This window comes from Myxocyprinus asiaticus, chromosome 38 (genome assembly GCF_019703515.2).
Source record: "Myxocyprinus asiaticus isolate MX2 ecotype Aquarium Trade chromosome 38, UBuf_Myxa_2, whole genome shotgun sequence".
Classification (NCBI taxonomy): Eukaryota; Metazoa; Chordata; class Actinopteri; order Cypriniformes; family Catostomidae; genus Myxocyprinus; species Myxocyprinus asiaticus.
The window spans coordinates 17930041-17951890 of record NC_059381.1 but is presented as its reverse complement, the minus strand read 5'-3'; the positions used below and the strand labels follow the sequence as shown (position 1 = coordinate 17951890).

The 21850-nt window shown below is 40.2% G+C and overlaps 1 protein-coding gene across 9 annotated transcripts; it reads left to right on the top strand.

Annotated features, from left to right (window-relative positions):
* Nucleotides 1–598: 598 nt before the first annotated feature.
* Nucleotides 599–20150, top strand: si:ch73-112l6.1 (uncharacterized). Of its 9 annotated transcripts, XM_051677012.1 has the most exons (13): nucleotides 599–759; nucleotides 3258–3297; nucleotides 3769–3860; nucleotides 4148–4204; nucleotides 12240–12343; nucleotides 13770–14230; nucleotides 14399–14714; nucleotides 14910–15687; nucleotides 15821–16018; nucleotides 16227–16588; nucleotides 17149–17375; nucleotides 18968–19168; nucleotides 19254–20150. In XM_051677012.1, the coding sequence occupies exons 3-13, from the start codon at nucleotides 3848–3850 to the stop codon at nucleotides 19783–19785; spliced, it is 3249 nt and encodes a 1082-aa protein (XP_051532972.1). In that variant the 5' UTR covers nucleotides 599–759; nucleotides 3258–3297; nucleotides 3769–3847; the 3' UTR covers nucleotides 19786–20150. The 9 variants fall into 9 exon arrangements, with proteins under 9 accessions (XP_051532972.1, XP_051532974.1, XP_051532979.1 ...); XM_051677014.1 differs by lacking the exon at nucleotides 4148–4204; XM_051677019.1 differs by lacking the exons at nucleotides 3769–3860; nucleotides 4148–4204.
* Nucleotides 20151–21850: the final 1700 nt, after the last annotated feature.

The following is a 21850-nucleotide window of genomic DNA, read 5'->3' as shown; positions in this document are numbered from 1 at the left end:
TTTATGGGCGTGTGCCCAGGGGGCACTAGGGGGCCCACGCGAGCAAAAAACTAAAAGTTATCGTTGAAAAACACAGGCAGTGAGGTGTGTTAAAAAAGCCTGGCCATCAAACCAAGTCAGTTAGGGGTCCACCAAACATTTGTGCCCAAGGGGCACTTGATGATCCGGGCATGACCACCACGACCGAAAATAAAAGACTGCTAGTCGGCGCCCTGCGCACATTTAACGACTCAAAGTCGTGTTTTCATATCTTTTCTTCATATGTCAAACCACATTTTTTGGTTTGACATATGAAAATACAACCCAGGATACATTAAAAACAGGGTTGTGGGTTAATCACACTGTTGTTGTTTATGGTTTTACAGAACAGTCCATTTCTCTTTTTCAGTTTATGTTAGCAATTCTTACATGGTGTTGGGCCTGTGCAGTTCAAAGTCCAAAGCAAAACCGGTCAGAACCCCTGCAATGGTTTCAAGTCGATGCCAAGGCCTCTTTAAATGTGGGCGGTGTTCCAAAAGTGTATCTACGTGAGATTGGTTGCTCTGATTCATTTCAGTGTCGCTCACACGTTCTGGGCGTGTCTGTCTAGAGGCTCGTGAGTCGTGACGTGAGGACCTTGAGCACGACTTCGCTAGTGGTACATTAACATTTTGGGACAGACAAACAATATTATTTGAGAAAATAATGCAATAATTAATGGCGAAATCCTCGTTTGATAATGATTCTGAGTCGTCTAGATTCGATTCGGACGTCCTGAAGGTAAGACTTGTCTATTATAAGCCGTTCCATGTGAGTTTCAAAAACTGTGCTATGTAAACGCGAAAGTTGTATTTGCGCGTCACGAATTATCACTGCGATTTGGTAGTTTCGTTTCAGTCGTGCCTCATATATTGATTTCCATGTCGAATTGTTCATATCACAACAATATGTTAATTTTTCGTGCGCAAACGGAGTTGTACTGTTTCAATCGTGCATGTGTTTTTATTATACTAACAATAGCCTTTATCTTCCACATGGTTTAAATAGCTCTATATGTTTACAGCAACCCAATACCTAAGGTACAGTTATGGTCAAAAGTATGTGGAAACCACTTCTGATGAATATATTTGGCTGTTCCAGTTATATTTCTGAGGAAAAATCTGACGTTCCAGAGAATTGTGTACTTTTAACTTTGTTGCAACGGTTTGTCTAGGGCACCTATCTTTTCACAATGCCCCTGTGCACAAAGCGAGGTTTATAAAAATGGTTTATTAAGTCTGGTGTGGAAGAATATGACCAGCCTGTACAAAACCTCGACCTGAATCACACTGGACACCTTTGGAATGAGTTGGAACGCTGACTGTGAGTCAGAGCACATGATGACCCAACATTGGTGCTGAGTGCTGACCTCACTGATGCTCTGATGCCATGTTCCAACATCTAGTACAAAGCCTTCCCAGAAGAGTGGAAGCTGTTTTAGCAACAAAGAAAAAGATTCATTCTTTTGAAAATAAATACTCAACAAGAGCATTTATGGGCCTTGTTTTGTGCACCAGGGGATTGTCTTGCTGCAACAGAAAAAGTCGCTCCCCAAAATATTTGCCACAGAGTTGGAAGTGCAGAATTCTCTAGAATGTCATTTGTACAGTGTAACATTAAAAGAATGGTTCAAACAAAAATAAAAATTCTGTAATCATTTACTCACCCTCATTCCAGCCCAGATGTGTATGACTTTCATTCTTCTGCTGAACATAAACAAAGATTTTTAGAATATCTCAGCTCTGTAGATCCATACAGTACAAGTGAATGGTGACTAAAAACTCCAAAGTTTGAAACTCCAAAAAGCATATAAAGGCAGCATAAAATAAATACATAATCCTTAGGTGTTTCCCAAACCGCACACTTCTGCACTATTCTACGCCATTTTGTAGTGTATGTAGTGTGAGTAGTACGTTTACACTGAAAATGCGGCAAAAGGAAGTGCACTTTAAGTACCCGGATAATGCGCTTTTTCTCAAAAGAGAGTGTGGAATGTTGGACACTTCATGCACTCAATGCCCACGGCTTGCCGTAGATAGCGGAAGGGGCGGAGTTACCTGGCTGCGCTGCTGGTCTGACAAAACAGTTGTAAATAATGAAGAATGTAGCAGCTGGTGAAACTTCAGTGGATACATCACCTTACAAATGTGAGTTGAATGCTTTACCATCAACCCAAGCTGTGTGAATATGTATGTCGTTTGAGATTGGCTAATGCGCTAAAGTTAGCAGCAACACATCACATGCGCTTGAAACGTCACTTCTGTCAGCTGTTAAACGGCGAATGCTTTCGTGTACTAAAAACAATTAAGTGTTCCATTTGGGACGATTCTACACTTTGAAAATTCATACACTACACGGCTGAGTGCATAGTATATTTTATAAGTGCATAGTGTGTCGTTTGGGACACAGCTCTTGTCTTCTGAAGCAATCTAATCGATTTTGGGTGAGAACAGAACAGAATGTAACTCCTTTTTCGCTGTACATCTTTCCATTGCAGTTTCTAGGCGTGATCATGATTTCAAGCTCGATTACACTTCCTAGTACTTGACGTATGCGCAGAGCGCTAGATGGCTTTAGGAAGTTTTATCGAGTTTGAAGTCATGATCATCAAGGAGACTGCTGATGTCAAGATTTATACAGTAATATTTTGGTCGGTTTTCACCACAAACCTATTAGATTGCTTCAGAAGACATGAATTAAACCACTGGAGTCGTATGCAGTACTTTTATGCTGCCTTTATGTGCTTTTTGGAGCTTCAAAGTTTTGGTCACCACTTGCATTAAAATTAACCTACAGAGCTGAGATACTGTATTTTTCTAAAAGAACATCTTCATTTGTGTTCTGCAGAAGAAAGTAAGTCATACACATCTGGGATGGCATGAGGGTGAGTAAATGATGAGAGAATTTTCATTTTTGGTTAAACTATTCTTTTAAGATTTGTTTTCACTGGATTAGCCAAACCAATTAAATGGTGGTGTTCATATACTTTTGGCAATATAGTTTATTTACTGCATCTGCATGCTGTGGTAGTTGGGGGGTTTTGCCAGTTATTTATCTTTTTCTCCATCTCAAATGACCATGTTACTGCAGAGATCATATTAACACTCTTCAGATCGAGAGTAGTTCATTATCTATGCACTGGTAGTATCTAATCAGAGATGGGGAGTATGCATTTAGGATCTAGTATGTTTTTTTTTATTTTATATATGTTCTGTGCTCCTTGTCTTTGTTTCTTATAGAACATGGATTTTAAACCCCAGTTCCTGTAAAAGACATCTGGTGAGTTGACCCTCAAACACTTACCTGAGACAGCAGACCAGTCCATTTATAACAAGGAACTTCCAAAAGCTTCCTTCATTTAAGAGTCTCATTGTCTGAATCTTCTGGCCCAGGTCTCAATTTGTTTTTTGTCAAGTCATTTTTATTTGTATAGTGCTTTTCACAACACACATCGTTTCAAAGCAGCTTTACAGGAAATCATGCATTAACAAAAAATGAAACTGTAATATCTATAAAGTCTTAGTGATCATTGTGTAGTTTGATTAAATATGATTGTAAATTGTGTATAGAAATTAAATAATAATTGTATTTAGATCCCCTTTGAGCAAGCTGTAAGTGTCTGTGGCAAGGAACACAAAACTCCATAAGATGTTGGTAAATGGAGAAAAATAACCTTGGGAAAAACCAGGCTGTTTTTGTGTCTTTTGTATTACATTATTGGTGTTTATTTTCCCTCTGTTATAAACATAGATTGGGGACACTAATCAGCTTTGTGTTGTGTACATATGAGCAGTGGGCACTGTCTTCAGAAGAACCCACTGAGCCAGATATGGATGTTACAGGTAAGCAGTGGTGTTGTTGTGGCCATACGCAACGTACAAATGCTTGCTTTTTTCCCAGGTCTGTTTGCATATAACGACTTCTAAGGATCAATATTTGCGTATACCCTCAGTATATCCACTTGTTTTTCTGCTTCAGAAGTCCATAATCTACTGTCTTTAGTTTCCCTTTAACTGTATTGGATGCTGTTTTGTGAAACTGGAGATTCTTTGTTGTAATTGGTGCATTATCACTTGAATTCTGCCATTCCCTGCCCCTGACAACTGTTGTCACCTGCATCGACTGAGAGAATTTGACATTGAGTGGAGAGAGAGAGAGAGTCACCCTCACGCTGAAGCAGTATCAGGTAAAATTAAATGACGAAATATGCCAAACGTCCAGTAAAATGAGGAATCGTCCCATAATTAAGGGAAAAAATTGCGTTCCATATGAAATCCATACGCGATGCAGTTTGTCCCGTATTTTAGCATCACACACCCAAACTGCTGAGAATGTTTCACAAATCGAGAGAAATGGACCTGAAACACACACACCTTTCGCGTGAGTTGTGTGAGATATCGGCTGTTGCTTTACACGGATGATCAGTGACAATCAGCGCATGTTTTCTGTCAGAAGCAAGATAATTTTGTCAAAATCATATAGCATTCGAGTGCATGTTAATTGTTTCCCATCATTGGGATTTTAAAACACCAGTAAACACACCTATTCATGACTGTCACAATTAATCACCTTTCTGTTCCATGGACTTTTATATTGAAATGGTTTTTTGTCCCATGTCTTCAGTTTTCTCCAACTACATTTCCCATAATGCACTGCCCTCATCACTGCCATCTGTTTCCAATCCTCCTCACCTGTTCTCCATTCCCTCATTAGCACCTTCTTGTATAAGTACCCTCCTGTTTTGTCCATTCCTTTGTCAGTTCTTGAATTGTTACTAGTTGGTTATGTATTATGTTGAGTTGTTATTTTGTTGTGTTCCACTCCAGCGTATTTCCTTGTGTGATTCCATGTAAGAGATTTGTTCCACTCCAGCGTGTTTCCTAGATTGATTCCTTGTATGCCATTTGTTCCACTCCAGCATCTACCATTAAAAGACTGAAAAGTTACTCCTGCATCTCCTCTCTTCCACTCCACGAACCAGCGTTACAGAAGAACTGACCAAACAAAGAATACAGACTCACTTACCTGTCCCTCCCAACGTCCAACTCGCAAGACTCTCCGCGATTCCTCTCCACCTTCTACTCCAGCGATTCCCTCTAATCCTCCTCTCCTACAAGACCAGACCGACAGGAGTCATGGAGCTGACTGGTTCATTTATGGAATTATTCAAACAAGACCTTCCTCTCCTGGAATACACCGTCAAGTTCTGTCAACTCGTCACTTCCACCACTATCTCGGACCCCTATCTCATTGCCATTTACGGAATGGGTTTGAACTTCCATCATCAGCTCTTCCAGAAGTGGAGAATCTTCCCTTTGTGGAATATGTCCGAGCCACACTGTCCATCCATCACCCCTCGCAGCCTGCCACGGTCCCTGTCTCCAGGCCTGCCACGGTCCCTGTCTCCAAGGTAACTCTTTTCCATACATTCCCCCTAAATAATTTTTTTTGGGGGGGGCTCACCCACTCCAAGCTCCGTTGGTTGATTCCCCGCCGCAGTCTGTGGTAGCGACCATGGAGGTGGCATTTCCCCCGTACACTGTGAATTAACTGTGAACCCCAGGCCACAACCAGTGCCCATGCCTGCCACGGTTAACGAGCCAGTGCCCATGCCTGCCACGGTTAACGAGCCAGAGCCAATGCCTGTAGCCTCGACCGTGCCAGAGCCAATGCCTGTAGCCTCGACCGTGCCAGAGCCAATGCCTGTAGCCTGTGGCTCTGTCTCCGGGCCCATCTCCGGCTCCGCCATTGGGATCTCAAATCCCTACTCCTGCTGCTCCACCTCTGGATCCACCTATGGCTAAGCCCCCTACATTTCCACCTCCTGTGGCCAAACCCTTCCCTTCCTAGAGCTGCCTCCCAGGCCTCCTGACCCAGTCCCTGCCCAGTGGCCGCCTCCCAGGCCTCCTGACCCAGTCCCTGCCCAGTGGCCGCCTCCCAGGCCTCCTGACCCAGTCCCTGCCCAGTGGCCGCCTCCCAGGCCTCCTGACCCAGTCCCTGCCCAGTGGCCGCCTCCCAGGCCTCCTGACCCAGTCCCTGCCCAGTGGCCGCTTCCCAGGCCTCCTGACCCAGTCCCTGCCCAGTGGCCGCCTCCCAGGCCTCCTGACCCAGTCCCTGCCCAGTGGCCGCCTCCCAGGCCTCCTGACCCAGTCCCTGCCCTGTGGCCGCCTCCCAGGCCTCCTGACCAAGTCCCTGCCCTGTGGCCGCCTCCCAGGCCTCCTGACCAAGTCCCTGCCCTGTGGCCGCCTCCCAGGACTCCTGACCCAGTCCCTGCCCTGTGGCCGTCTCCCGATTCTATCCCAACCCTGAGGCCACCCCCCAGACCTCCAGACCCAGTCCTTGTCCTGGGGTCTCCTCCCTGGCCACCTGATCATCTTCCTGGATCCTTCCTCTTCTTCTGCATCATCCTACCCTCCTCATTTGTCTTTGGGCACCAGGAGTTGCCCTTAAAAGGGGGGGTGTTGTCACGGTTATTCACCGTTCTGTTCCATGGACTCTTATTTTGAAGTGTTTTTTTGTCCTATGTCTTCAGTTTTCTCCAACTACATTTCCCATAATGCACTGCCCTCATCACTGCCATCTGTTTCCAATCCTCCTCACCTGTTCTCCATTCCCTCATCAGCACCTTCTTGTATAAGTACCCTCCTGTTTTGTCCTTTCCTTTGTCAGTTCTTGAATTGTTACTAGTTGGTTATGTATTATGTTGAGTTGTTATTTTGTAGTGTTCCACTCCAGCGTGTTTCCTAGATTGATTCCTTGTATGCCATTTGTTCCACTCCAGCATCTATCATTAAAAGACTGAAAAGTTACTCCGGCATCTCCTCTCTTCTAGGGGTGGGGGAAGAAATCGTTTCAGCGATGCATCGCAATTCATACTCAATCGATTCTGAGTTCAGTTTAAATCACGGCAGAGCAGTGGTGCGTGTCATAAACAGTGCACAAACACGACTGTTTGCAGACCAGCTGTATCAAACACATGACCATTTGTGCCTGAATGAAACTACGATCCCGAAATTCTCTCACAAACCCACTCACATAGCAACGGGAGAGTTTATTCGTGATAAGCCAACAAACAACATGAAAGACGTGCTTGCATACATTATTGCACTGATTTGCACACAACAGGGGAAAACACAAAAGAAAATGAGGCAGCGGTTCAGGAGATGTTGATGTTTTCATTTAATGATTTTTTTCCATTGCCTTTCTCTACTCTTGCGCGCTCTCCATTTCATTGGCTTTTGCTTTATTGCCGGTCACTGCCAGTCACTCAATTGTCAGGACAGTGCGCAGACCTGATGATAAAGGTTTGAATCCATCATAGCTTTTGCGACAGGGTCGTGCGATCTACTCGCAGAGCAAACAGATGGAACGGTGCATACGAGACGCATGATACATTTCTGAAGCAACAACAGCGCTATTTAAACTGCTTTACTATCACTAGTGCAGGTGAGGAGAGGAGAAGCTGACAGCTGCACTCTCATAGAAGCAGGTATATCTCTCATCCTTGACCAGCAACTTCCAGTTGTGGTTAATTCAAATGAATAGCATGGCATAGATTAATTTTAGATAATAATTAAATTCTATTAAATGATTTACAATGCTTAAAAATAAAAAAAATAATATAATCAGTTGAAGTAATAGTATTCAGTGTGTTTTGATGGAGAACCAATATTTTTTTTTCTTGTGCTTAAGAGATTTTTTTTTTTTTTTTTTAATTTTTTATAAGGTTCTAAAGAAATAAACTGAAGAACTGAGATACTCTTTTAAACTATAGAACCACTTATTTAATCTTGTGGCTGTTCCCATATTTTGTTCACAGCTCATACTGAATGTTAAAGGCCAGTTTATGTAATGTGACTCGTTCTGATTTTTTAAAACAGCTGTTAAATAAAAAGCTGAAAGGGAAATAATAAGTAAAAAATAAATTTTGAAAAAATTGAAAGAAAGAAATTGAAGGACAAAATGCATCGTGATGCATCGAGAATCATTTTATAATCGAATCGTAACCCTTTGAATCGTAATCGAATCGTGAGGCCAGTGAAGATTCCCACCTCTACTCTCTTCCACTCCATGAACCAGCGTTACAATGACATGCCATTACATTTTATTGCATATGTCAGAGCTCGTTCTGGTAGAGAGAGAGGTAAGAAAAACTGCATTAATTCAAAATAAAAGTACAGTAGTACAGGTGTCGTTAAAACACTTAATGTGATTTTCTTACGTTTCCCTTATGATAAACACTATTGACACTACTGCCAAAACAACGACACTTATCCAAGGAGAAATACACTATTTGCATGTTAAGCCTTTTCTCTCCTTTCTCTCTTCCTGGTCATTTTATTAAAGCGTTTTTCAGTTTAAGTTTAGTAGGGAACGTTTGCACTGAACGCGTTTTTGTGTCCGTCTGCGCTGTTTTTCAATGTAAAGCAGTGTCTCGCACAGGAACGCCTGTAAATATGGGTCATTCCTACAATTCTGTGTCATTTAAGTCCCCATTTCAGGTGTGTGTGTTATTTATATTGTTTAATTTCACCCGATTACAATTTTGATAGGCTCGTTATAAAGAATAAAGCCTTTTTTATAATGTTATACACTTCTGTGGGCTTAAAAGTTACATTTTTTATAATTGAAATCATTTTCTATTGCACTGTCATTTTCTCATGCCCCAAAACTGCACGTCAATTATCTTTGACAAAAATAAATGCTAAATCATTGGATTTCTATTTTTCACCCACATACAGTTGAGTTTAGTGTTACATTCTCTCACTAACATGTGTTCATTTGTGGTAAGTGTGTTATTTTAACACTGATAGTGGAGTTTGTTTGTGTGTCCCTTGATTTATTGCGCACCCTGTTATGTCATGATACTATGACCTTTTATTGAAGATATACTGTATGTTAGGAAATTACATCACACACACTGGAGGTGTACATCACCCATTCTGCAAAGTTACTTTGAGTTATTTGAAGTTTATAACTATTTGTTTTTATTTATGTGTTCCTTTATTTTGTGGTGTTAGTCATATGTGGTCAAGCATAACATGCCCACCCTGTTATGGGAAGATATATGGGAAATTAATAGAATTGAAAATTTCAATACACCGTATTTATGTTAACAAAAATATCCTCCTTTTTATGTTAAAAAAAAATCGTAAATATTAGTTTACAAACATGTTTCCTAGATATCAATCACAGACCATGTAGTGGATAATTTATCCACTGAATGTCCACCCTGTTATTGTCCACCCTGATGCTGCCCATTTAACTGGATGGACATCTTTTTTTTTAGTAATTTAGCTTGTCCAGTATGACTTATACAATCTTTAATATGTTCCTGAAATGATGAAACATTAAGAAACTTGTAAAAGTATGTTTTATATGTCAAAAGTTTCAAAGCCGGAATGTCACCAAATTGTAGGAATGACCCATTTACAATATGTACAGTTGCAGTTCCGCCGCTCTCTATATGCGGATTACGCAGTCAGACGAAAAGGGACTGGGCAATAGTAAACCACTTTTTTTGGTAGGACTACACCACTGCAGGTAAGTGTCACCTTTTTGGGTTTACATTATTTGTTTAAGATACAGGTCATGCAGTGAAAATTATATAAACTGTTTACTTGTAACATTTCAGTGTTCAGAATTTTTGGTCAATTAAATTTCATGAATTCAAATCTCTGATGCTTTAACATTATTATTACATGTACAGTACAGGGTTTCCATCAGCTGGTAACTACCGTTTTATGATGGTTAAAATGTCCTAATGTGTGATAAATTCAAACATTGTCGAACACAATGTCTGGAGAAAATGTTAGCATGATGCATCAGAATCCCCTTTATTTGATGTCACAAATGTACAGTGTGACGCCATGCCAATGATAACAGCGTTTGGCTGCCACAGAGGTTTAAACTTTCCCGAAGCTTGCAGAGTACTAATCCGTGACTGCAGTGCATTGTATCCCACACACTGGCAAAAGCAGCCTGCGTTATTCCTGTCTCGCATGCCAACAGTGAGACGTTTCTCACGTCAGAATCACATTAAAACAGCTTTGTGTTGCCGTCTTCTGGAAAGAAGAACACCATGCTTATGTGAATCTCAAGTTGGAGAGAAATGCTGCACACATTTGACTTCGGCAGCAAAATGCCTTTGTGCCATGAAAAATAGAATGGGCATAAAAATAAAGAGCCAAGAAAATTACCCAAGGTGAGAAATTATGACACAACCTATCGATTTGTTATTTTAATAGTTATTTATAAACGAGAGGATATGTGGCAAATTGCAGTTTAGTTGTTTTGTTTTACCCCCATTGTTGAATGTTTTGTATTTTTTTAAATTAGACCCTAATTCCAAGACGGACGTTTTTGTTTTTGAATGAAAAAGCAGCTATAATGAACAAATGTTTATCGTATATTTGACTTGATTGTGCCATTAGTAGCCTATATAGTAGTCTATGCATAGTCCATTATGTTGCAGCACAAAATAAACAGAAATAAGATGACACTTTGGCCGGCACCAAATTTTTTAGCAGAAACTCTGGTACAGTAGGGACAGTTGAAGTCAGAAGTTTACATACACCTTAGCCAAATACATTTAAACTCAGTTTTTCCACAATTCATGACATTTAATCGTAGAAAACATTCCCTGTCTTAGGTCAGTTAGGATCACTACTTTATTTTAAGAAATTGAAGTCAGAATAATTGTTGAGAGAATGATTTATTTCAGCTTTTATTTATATTATTATTACATTCCCAGTGGGTCAGAAGTTTACATACACTTTGTTAGTATTTGGGAGCATTGCCTTTAAATTGTTTAACTTAAATCAAACGTTTTGGGTAGCCTTCCACAAGCTTCTCACAATAAGTTGCTGGAATTTTGGCCCATTCCTCCAGACAGATCTGGTGTAACTGAGTCAGGTTTGTAGGCCTCCTTGCTCGCACACGATTTTTCAGTTCTGACCACAAATTTTTGACTTTGTTATCCTTAAGCCATTTTGCAACAAATTTGGAGGTATGCTTGGGGTCATTGTCCATTTGGAAGACCCATTTGCGAACAAGCTTTAACTTCCTGGCTGATGTCTTGATGTTGCTTCAAAATATCCACATCATTTTCTTTCCTCATGATGCCATTTATTTTGTGAAGTGCACCAGTACCTCCCGCAGCAAAGCACCCCCACAACATGATGCTAACACCCCCATGCTTCACGGTTGGGATGGTGTTCTTCTGCTTGCAAACCCTTTTTCCTCCAAACATAACGATGGTCATTATGGCCAAACAGTTCAATATTTGTTTAATTAGACCAGAGGACATTTCTCTAAATAGTAAGATCTTTGTCACCATGTGCACTTGCAAATTGTAGACTGACTTTTTTATGGAGGTTTTGGAGAACTGACTTCGTCCTTGCTGAGCAGCCTTTCAGGTTATGTCGATATAGGACTCGTTTTACTGTGGATATCGATACTTGTCTACCTGTTTACTCCAGCATCTTCACAAGGTCCTTTGTTGTTGTTCTGGGATTGATTCGCACTTTTCACACCAACTATGTTCATCTCTAGGAGACAGAATGCATCTCCTTCCTGAGCGGTATGATAGCTGCGTGGTCCCATGTTGTTTTACTTGCATACTATTGTTTGTACAGATGAATGTGGTACCTTCAAGCATTTGGAAATTGCTCCCAACGATGAACCAGAACTGTGGAGGTCTACAATTTTTGTTTCTGAGGTCTTGGCTGATTTCTTTTGATTTTCCCATGATGTCAAGCAAAGAGGCACTGAGTTTGAAGGTAGGCCTTAAAATACATCCACAGGTACACCTCCTATCAGAAGCTAATTGGCTAATTTTCTAAAGGCTTGACATTTTCTGGAATTTTCCAAGCTGCTTAAAGGCACAGTTAACTTGGTGTATGTAAACTTCTGACCCACTGGAATTGTGATATAGTCAATTAAAAGTGAAACAATCTGTCTGTAAACAATTGTTGTAAAAATGACTCGTGTCATGCACAAAGTAGATGTCCTAAACAACTTGCCAAAACTATAGTTTGCTAATATTAAATCTGTGGAATGGTTAAAAAATGAGTTTTAATGTCTTCAGCCTAAGTGTATGTAAACTTCTGACTTCAACTGTATAATGTTTGACTTTAGTGAGTAGTGTTTTATGTGCAACACTACAAAAAAAAAAAAAATGTGTGATGCCTTTTGTCTGGGCCTCATCTTTTCCTTGTCAGCTTGTGCAAGCCGATCATCCTTGCAGAAGACACCCCAGCGCTCCTCACACATGGCTGCACTGGAAAATCAACCTTCACAAAAGCTTTCTGATCTAACTGAAGAAGTAAGTGAAATGCTAGCTGCTACCCTAATTTTGCAGAATGATATATATACAAACGTTCACTTTCAATTTACACTTCAATTTTAAAGTACTTTATTGGCATGATTGTTTTATATACAATATTGCCAAAGTTTGACAGAAAAATTCACAGAAATAAAAATAAGTTGCCAGTGATGTTAATAAATTAATAAGTTTACAACATGCAATAAATTAAAATCCAGTAGAATATAACAACAACAACAACAACAACAAAAAAAAAAGCTAAACATTTATCAAGACATGAATTAACATTACGAAAACTATATTGTTCTGTTGGGCAGAGAACCTTGAATATGGTGATCAAAATGGTAATTGGCTTCCCCAAAATAAATTTTGCTGATGCTGATTAGGGATATGACGATGTGTCAAATTTCAATATATCGCGAACCAAAAAAACTGATTAACCATATCGAGGCAAAAGTCAATATTTTGACATTTTCAACATTGTTTTCTCTCCATTTTTCTCTGTCGCTTGATTTGATCCCAACTGCGCTTTATTTTCATTAGGTCTTTGAAGTGCTTAATGTGCTTGAATTGAGCTTTTAGAAATTTAAGTACTGGAATACCTGGAAATTGCCCTGATTTGTTGAAAAATGCTTGAGATTAAAACAGACCATTTCTACTATGTAATGTGTGTCCATCAAAGATGAAATCCACGCACTCCACTCTAAGTGAATAATGCATCTTTAATATCCTTAGTCAGATAAAAAGTCAATTTTAAATACAAATAGCTCAGATGAGCTAAAAAAAAAAATTGAATTCTCTCGTTAATAACCGGAACACAGCGAGATGCACGTTGAACTCTTAAAGTGACAGTAACCTTTTTAGCGTTTATAATACAAATGAATGTAATCTCTGTTTTTGCTTGTAAATTGTACACGTTATTTCAAACATTGATAGCTCATAATATTAAATGATAGAATGTAGAAATTATATATTTTTTAAAAATGTGACTAATGATGAAAAAAAATTATATAAAAAAAAAAATACACTTTTACATAACTTTTCAGGAGTGTAGTTTGTTAAATTGCTTGTTCTGCACCTGATAAACCTGAATAAACCTTATTTGTGCTTTATCTTTTCTCATTGAAAAAGGTATATGAGCAATGCTTATTTAAACTTTGAGCATTTCTGTTGTGTATTAAAGAGCTTTATTTTGATGAGAAATTATAATGTGCATTTTGCACAATTTTTTCAAAAAATAAAAAAAATTCTGTCATACTTTTGTCATTTAAGTGTTATTATATTGAATCTAAATTATATCGAATCGTGAACGTCATATATCAAACCGAATCATGATATAACCATATCATCCCATCCCTAAAACTGATGCATCCTTCCAGGTTGACACCTGCAACACCTTCTCTATCTCCTTTCTTTTCTCCCACAGCTTCTACTGCCAGAAGGTTGGAAGCAGACGCTCCCCAAAGAGCAACATCTGTGGGTCAGCAAGGCTCTCTTCACCAGAGACGCATCTGGGAAGTTGACGCTGACTGAACCTCTGCAACTGTGGTGGTCTCCTCCTGGACCCCAGATGCTATATTCACAGCCTCCTCTTTCACCGGACCCGTTCTTTCACAGCAGGCTGTTCCTTTGGATGCCCTACCACATGTGGGGATATAGACTTCTGTGCACAAAGCCCAACTGCCGTCGCCTTGGCAACCATTTGACAGCTTGCGGGCTGTACAAGACTGTTCGGAGGGTTTTGGACCTGAGTGGGTGGTACTTCATGGTAACAGAGTACCTGGAGTGCTGTTCCTGTAAGAAGAAAGTGGCGGGCTGGTCGCAGGATATTATGGATCAGCTGGATCCCATCCATTGTGAGAAATTCCCAGCAATCCTGACCTACAGGTTGGCAGTGTTGTTTGTTTATTTAGCAACATGAGAATAAAAGATTTGAAAGAATAAAAATTTAGCAATAAGAGCATGAATTCCAAAGTAATGAAAGTGAATTTCAAAACATGATAATTGTGTAAAATGCTCATTGGCCTGATGTTGTTGTGTGTCTTTTGCGTCAAGATTGTCCTGCGACAAGGAGATTGTCAGACTGATGCGAGGTCAAACACCAGGAAACAGTGCAACCACACTGTACCGGCACCTGCGTGTCAGGCACAAAGAGCAGTGGCTGGTCCAGTCTGCAGAGTACTTCTCTGTACTAAACAAGTTTCAAGATCCCAGCACCCTTACTGCCAGGCTGCCACAGATGATGCCATTGCCTTCTCCGTCATTGCTGTTGTCAGTATATGTAAAGGATGTACTGGCACGGCTCGGAGAAATGAAGGCCAGGGTCACTTCCATCTATGGCTCCATCCTGAAAATGGCATACACCAAGAAGGTGTGCAGATACAACTAAATTCAGGAGAGAAAAAAATAGCAAGCTAAATGCAATGCATTTCTATTTAAAGATTTAAACATCTCTGTAGCAGAAGATCTGATGTATGAAGAGATTGATAGATAATAAAGCATGAAGTATAAACATACAGGGTCTAGTAGCTTACTACTAGCTTATTACTTTTCATTCATCTTTAAGGTCACTCAGAAACATGCTGCAGATTCAGCTGTGTGGACCATAAGCATGGGGAATGAGGTTGGTCAGGTCCTAATGTGTGTCTTAACCCAAGCAGAAGGAGAGGGCCTGCTTCCTATGTGCTCCGGGTTGATGGAGCGTTACCGGCGGGCTGGAGAGGCTCCTCCAAAAGTCCTCTATGTGGACCGTGAATGCTGTGCCACTCTGGGGAAGGGCAAAGCAGCTGCCATGTTCCATGAGTGGGACCAACTGGTCGTCAGACTCGACGTGTACCATTTTATTCACCAATTCGCAGCAGGTATCACTTCAGAAAACCACACGCTGTACAGTGTCTTCATGGGACGCCTCTTCTCTTGCATCTTTGAGTGGGATGCAGCGGATTTAGAAAGACTGCTAGAATCCAAGCAGTCAGAGCTGCGACAGTCCGCGGGTTTCTTAACCAGAGCACCCAGCAAGCCCACTGCCAAAGAGTTGGCAAGGCATTGCCGACACTACACACGTGGGGCTCATGTGACCGAACAGCTCATTGAGCAGCTGTTGAAAGACTTCATGGAGGCTACAGACATGATGGGCATCAGACTTGTGGACCAGGAGAGGATGATGGAGATCTGGAGAACCCAGCGATGCCATCTTTCCTGTATCCAGGATCCTCCAGATGTGCAGCTTTATAGGAAGGTTGGAGAGGTGACTAGAGGAGGGGTCAATCTGCCTGTGTACAACTGTGCACGTGACTTTGCGTCCATTGATTCATTCCACTGGCATCTAAACCACTTCATTCCAGGTTTGGATGACCTATGAATAATGTGTTATTTGTGTGTTTTGTGTCCGCATGCATACACACACACACTAATGTTTTTGAATATCAACAACTTTCTCTCTTTTTTTTTTTTTTTTTTTTTTTTTTTTTTTTTAAGTGACATGTTCAAAGGACTTGCACTTCCACGTTTACCTACTGGAGGGGCTAGTGCAATGGAACGAGGCTCGTGCAGAAGGTGGCAATGGACAAGGCATCTACTATGGCAGTCAATTGCAGCAATATGTAAACCGTCTGAGCCAGATGTTTCTTGGCTGTAAATTGGATGAAGATCACACCAACTCGGGAAAGTATACTGGTAATCCATTGCATAATGCATATGTTTTCCTTGCTGTCTAATTTCTGCTGTATTTAGTCCAGTTTTTCTTGTTTTATTCTTCTCTAGCTGCTATTACACTTAAAATTCAGTGCTTAGACGTTAGTTTAAGGACCATGGGCAAGCTGTTTTCTTGCCCACTCGTACACAATCAGACAAAAACCCATTGTTTGATAAACTGTTTGTACAGGTGAGCTCATAGGGGTGGAGTATCTGTACTCCCAAACCAACAGAGTGTTGGAGGTGGACGACATTATGGATCCCGATACTCCGGATGAGAATGGAAGTGATGAGGACCTGGAAGGTGATCTGGAACATGAGAGATTTGAGGATTTGCACTTTGATGGCCTTGAGCCCTTTGAATTCTTGGAGTTCAGCCTCAATCCACCTCAACCTGTTCAACATCAGGCAGTGGTTGTGCAAATGCCTTTCTCCAGTCCTTCTACATTCCAGCCAGATCCGATCGTGTCTTCCACATCTGGGCCCTTAAAAGATGAGCGTACCACAGCAGACACATTTACTCCACAGGGCATGTCACAGGAGGATGATGATGTAAGTCTTGTGCACTTTAAAAAACAAACAGACAAAAAAAACAATTACGCGCATATTTTATCCAACACACTTGGCTTTTTGATATCATGAACTACTTTAAATTCAAAAACAAGAATGATGTCCCAACAAGCTCAGCAGATGTATTCATAATCGACATTTCTGATGACATCACCAGCAGTTGCGATCTTGGAGACAACTTGTTTAATCTCTATTTGTCAACAAAAAGAATTCATAATTGTCACATACATACAGTATTTTAAATCCAAAATACAGTTACGATGAATTGCGATTTCTCAATGCATTGGTTTGTCTTGATTTACATTTATGCATTTGGCAGACGCTTTTATCCAAAGCAACTTGCAGTGCATTCAAGGTATATATATATATATATTTTTTTTTTTAATCAGTTTGTGTGTTCCCTGGGAATCAAACCCATGACACTAGTGGTGCTAGCGCCATGCTCTACCAGTTGAGCTACAGTATTTATTACCTCTTTTATTTACAGTGTCTCTGTAGCTTACTTTTTAATTAGGAGACTCATTTATCTTTTTCATATACAGGAGAATTGCCTGGGACCTGATGATATTCCTGGTTATGACCATGTTATTAACTTGGCCAATAGTTTGGTTGACTTAAGAAACCAGGGATTTGTCAAGCAGCGAAAGGTGGATGAGATTGTCACTCTATGGGACAAGCTGTCAGAGCAAGACAAGGGCAATATCCCTTATCCAGGTCGCCATGAAGACAGACTGCACTTTGTGACTCCTTGCATAGATGGTCTGAAAAGGTGTGCCTTTTGACTGAAATAGACATTGTATTTGGATTAGATTTGATGAGTTATTTTTAGGGGTGGATGAAAACATTGATTTTCCGATGCATTGCGATCTTCATTTAAACGATATCGATTCTTAAACCCTAAAATCGATCTTTTACTCTATGCGCAACCCTCTATTACAATGAAAGAAAATGTGCGACTAAAAATGTCTGTGATTAGCCACTGGCTGGTAAAGGTTCAGATTTCACTCACCAGTAATTGTGTAGTATAGTGGTGGAGTATTCAGCAGCGAGAGCCTTTCACTGCATATTGGGAGTAAAAGTTGTTCTGTGTAATGTGTGTCCAAAGACGAGATCCATGCGAATCTTTTGTCATTTAATTATGTCTCTTTTAATACTCTTTCTGTTTTCTACAGTCAGTTGTTGGTCAAAAATAACAACAAATAAACATTTCATTCTAATAGCGTACATCACGTTTGAGGTAAAGCCATTCGAGTTCTCTCTCGTTAACGTAAGCTCATTTACAGAGGCTTATTACAGAAATGCCGGTTCAGCAAATGTGTTCAACAAATCAGTGTAAATACTTGTAAATAGTGCAAATTTTGGAATTAAACAAACATGTAACAAAATATAATATATGCAATATTACTGTAATATCAAATTCATGATTAAATACATGGATTTGTACATTTTTAAAAAGCTACTATGTGACAAATTATGAAAAAGTAATAAAATATGAATTGTAAAATTAATATTTTCTTAATGTACCAAGTTATAAGGGTCCCTGTATAATTAACAGCATTAAACATGCTAGATGTAATATTTTTACTGTACTAAATCATAAAATTACCATAATATGTCATTAGAGAATTGGGAAACATGCTAAGTTGAAATACTGGCTTCTCCGATAACAATGGTACAACCAGTATATTCTACTTTGAAGTTTCCATTCTGGGCCGGAATTTCTGTTTATGTTTTGGCCTATGTGATCCCGCCCACTGCCCACTCACCAATAGTATTTCGACTCAGCCGTGTTGCCAGATCTGAACAAGTTTGCAGGCAAACAACACTGCGTGCTGCAGCCATGGAAGCCAGCAAACGAACTGGATCAGAGATAACAGATTCCACCTGACCTAAAAAGCCTCGCCAGCCATCTAAAAACCACCATGACCAGAGGCGTAGTAAAACAAGGATAAATATTGGAATGCCTTTTGGAAGATGGAGACATAAAGAAATCCTTTAAAACGTATGCTGAGTTGGCTAAGTCGTGTCAACATTCTGACAACCCACATGAGCTTCGAGTCTGGGGCGGGGCAGACAACTCTCCAATATTTTTAATTTGGACTGCTGTACCCATTTCAAATGCTTGTTGTCAATCTTACATATAGCACCTTTAACTGGGAGTGAATTTATTTTATATGTAAGCAAAAGGGACATTATAATGGAAGTATACCCATATGAATTGATATTGAATTGAAATTGAATCGAGAGATTATGAATCGTAATCGAATCAGTAAATCTGTATCGATACCCAGCCCTAGTTATTTTACATGCATTTTTAATCTGTAATGAAAATACTTTTTGCACCTTTTTCCACAATATCAGCCGCCTTGTCGAGGCCATTTGCCTGGCTCTCAGCCGCATTCACCCTGCCGGTCAGACCATTGCAGGTGTCAGGGTGAACAGGTGGGCTGCCATCCTCCGGGATTACTGCATGATTAGGGACATAGTCCTGGACAACACTGTGATCACGGCCCGGACGAGGATACAGCTATTTGACGTAAACCAGCGGACACTCTGCCAGTGGTGGGTCCAGAAAATTGCTTAATAGGCAGTTGTATTTTCACTTTGCTTTTCACATAGATTAATTGATCATCTTTTATGTAAATAGGTACAACACCAGAAGGCATAGGCAAGAACAGATGGTTTTGAACAAATGCATTGACCACATGAGGGCTCCTTTGGAGGCCTCCGCACCCCTTCCTCCTGTGCTAGAGCCCCTTCATCATGGACCTGTAATTAAAGTGGAGGTGGATGCTTCTGGACTGGACACGTGTGTTCAGGGCCATCCTCTTCCAGTCCAGGGGAGCCCCAAGCCTTCTTATGCAGCCCTCTTGCTATCACCCCAAGAGCAAAGAACTGCTGACACCACACCTCCTAGTCCAAAGGTGCCCAGGACCACAGCGTGGCGACGGAGGAAGGCAGAGGAAGAAGCTGCCCAAAGAGGGTTACCCATTAAGCGGCCATGCGAACAGTATGTTTGTAAAAAGTGTGGCAAACCAAAGACTAAAGAGTTTGGTCATAGCCAGTTCCGTGGGGTCCACTTTTGTGCCAAAGCTGCTGGAAAGACTGTAGAGCAGTGGATGGAAGAAATGAGAAGTGGACAGGGATCGGTGACTCAACATGTAAATGTTTCGTTGTAACATTTTTGTACATTTCCATTGTTTATTTTGTTCATACAGTATATAGATTGTCAGTAGTAATTTTCAGCTATTTATTGGTTTTCATTGTTCGTGTGATTTCTGAAATGGCAGTATGTTTGAGGATTCTGACTGGGCAGGATGTCCATATTTTAACAATGGAAGATGGAGAGGGTGTTTTTAATGTTATTTTAATTGTTTGGTTCTACTAATGGTACAGAAATGACACACTTAAAGGAATATTCCGGGTCCAAAACAAGTTAAGCTCAATCGACAGCATTCGTGGCATAATGTTTAGTGCCGCAAAAATTAATTTAGACTTGTCCCTCCTTTTCTTAAAAAAAAAAAAAAAAAAAAAAAAAAGGAAATATATGGATTCCAGTGAGGCACTTACTATGGAAGTGAATGGGGCCAATACATAAATGTTAAAATACTATTTCAAAACGCGTTCTGTGCGTGATTTCCTTCAAGACAGGAATGTCAGTGTTCTGCCAGGGCTAGCGAAGAGCCCGGATCTCAATCTCATTGAGCACGTCTGGGACCTGTTGGATCGGAGAGTGAGGGCTAGGGCCATTCCCCCAGAAATGTCCGGGAACTTGCAAGTGCCTTGGTGGAAGTGTGGGGTAACATCTCACAGCAAGAACTGACAAATCTTTTGCAGTCCATGAGGAGGAGATGCACTGCAGTACTTAATGCAGCTGGTGGCCACACCAGGTACTCCCTCTGTTCAGGGATACATTATTCCATTTCTGTTAGTCACATGTCTGTGAAACTTGTTCAGTTTATGTCTTAGTTGTTGAATCTTTATGTTCATACAAATATTTACACATGTTAAGTTTGCTGAAAATAAAAGCAGTTGAAAGTGAGAGGATGTTTCTTTTTTTGCTGAGTTTATATATATATATTAACTTTTTTTTTTTTTTTTTTTTGCAATCAACATTGTGCCACAAATGCTGTCGGCTGATCTTGACTTGCATTGAACCTGGAAGATTCCATAAACCTTTAAATTAACACAGTTTACATTAAGGTTAAACCGTTAATGATTTGCTTTTATAATTTGCTTCAATTGTGTATGATTTATAAATGGTTAACTGCATTACATAAAAATAACCTTGGAACAAATACATTTTTGGGTCTATTTGATTTAGAACCCCTTCACACCTCAAAGGTGAATGGGTGGTATGAATATGGAAAGTTAAAAAGACCATAAAAGCTAGGAATAATATAAATTTAACAGATTGATGTTAATCATATCATAATTTTTTTTTTATTTTGTCAGCACATATATTTTGATTTTTTGGAGAAGATTGCTGTTTAATGTCACCGGTCGACTACTAAAACAGTGAATGCAACCCAGGTATTACAAGTATACAATCTTCCTTTAGACAAAATCTAATCTCAGTCACACTCCTGATAAAATATGTTATAATCATAAATGGAAGATAAGGATTGCATACTAAAAAAGGGATGCAGGTTTTAAGGCCATCCATTCAGTACTCTCAAACCAGAGGTCACTGTGAGATCTAAAAGAGGAGAGTAAAGACACATGTTCCCCTTTAGACAGCATGTTTCTCCACCTTCTGTGAGGACAAGCCATAACAAAGACCTTGGCTTAGAATTCTGGGTCCCTTGATCCTTGACTGTATTTGGTCTGGGCCCCTTTCATATTAAAAAAATACAGTTTGTTTTGGGCCCCTAGAATCATTACCACCTTTTACCCCATTAGTTACAGCTCTTTTTAAGTTAAACATTTTGTATATTCAGTGAAGTTTCTGCATGCCAGCTGAAAAAACCCAAACATCTTTATGCAGCCTAAGCTGGCCTGTTTGTCTTGACTGGTTTAAATTGGCCTCCCTGACTGGACAAGCTGGTTTAGCTGGTCAACAAGGTGGGCCTGACCAGCTGGAAAGTGCCCCAAACCCCTCTAAAAGAAGCCTTCAAGGCTGAGAGACCACCTAGGACCAGTAAACTGACATAGACTTGTTTAAACAGTTTTTTTAGCAGGTAAACTGTTTTGAAGTCCACCAAAATGTATGACAGTAACAAAATTTTTCATGTTTCACTGGCG

Bases quoted from the DNA above. Each gene is read 5' to 3' on its own strand.
- si:ch73-112l6.1 (XM_051677012.1), top strand. The intron at 4,205-12,239 runs GTAAAATTAAAT...TTTCCTTGTCAG, and splicing joins TCACGCTGAAGCAGTATCAG to CTTGTGCAAGCCGATCATCC. The intron at 16,019-16,226 runs GTAATCCATTGC...CTGTTTGTACAG, and splicing joins CAACTCGGGAAAGTATACTG to GTGAGCTCATAGGGGTGGAG.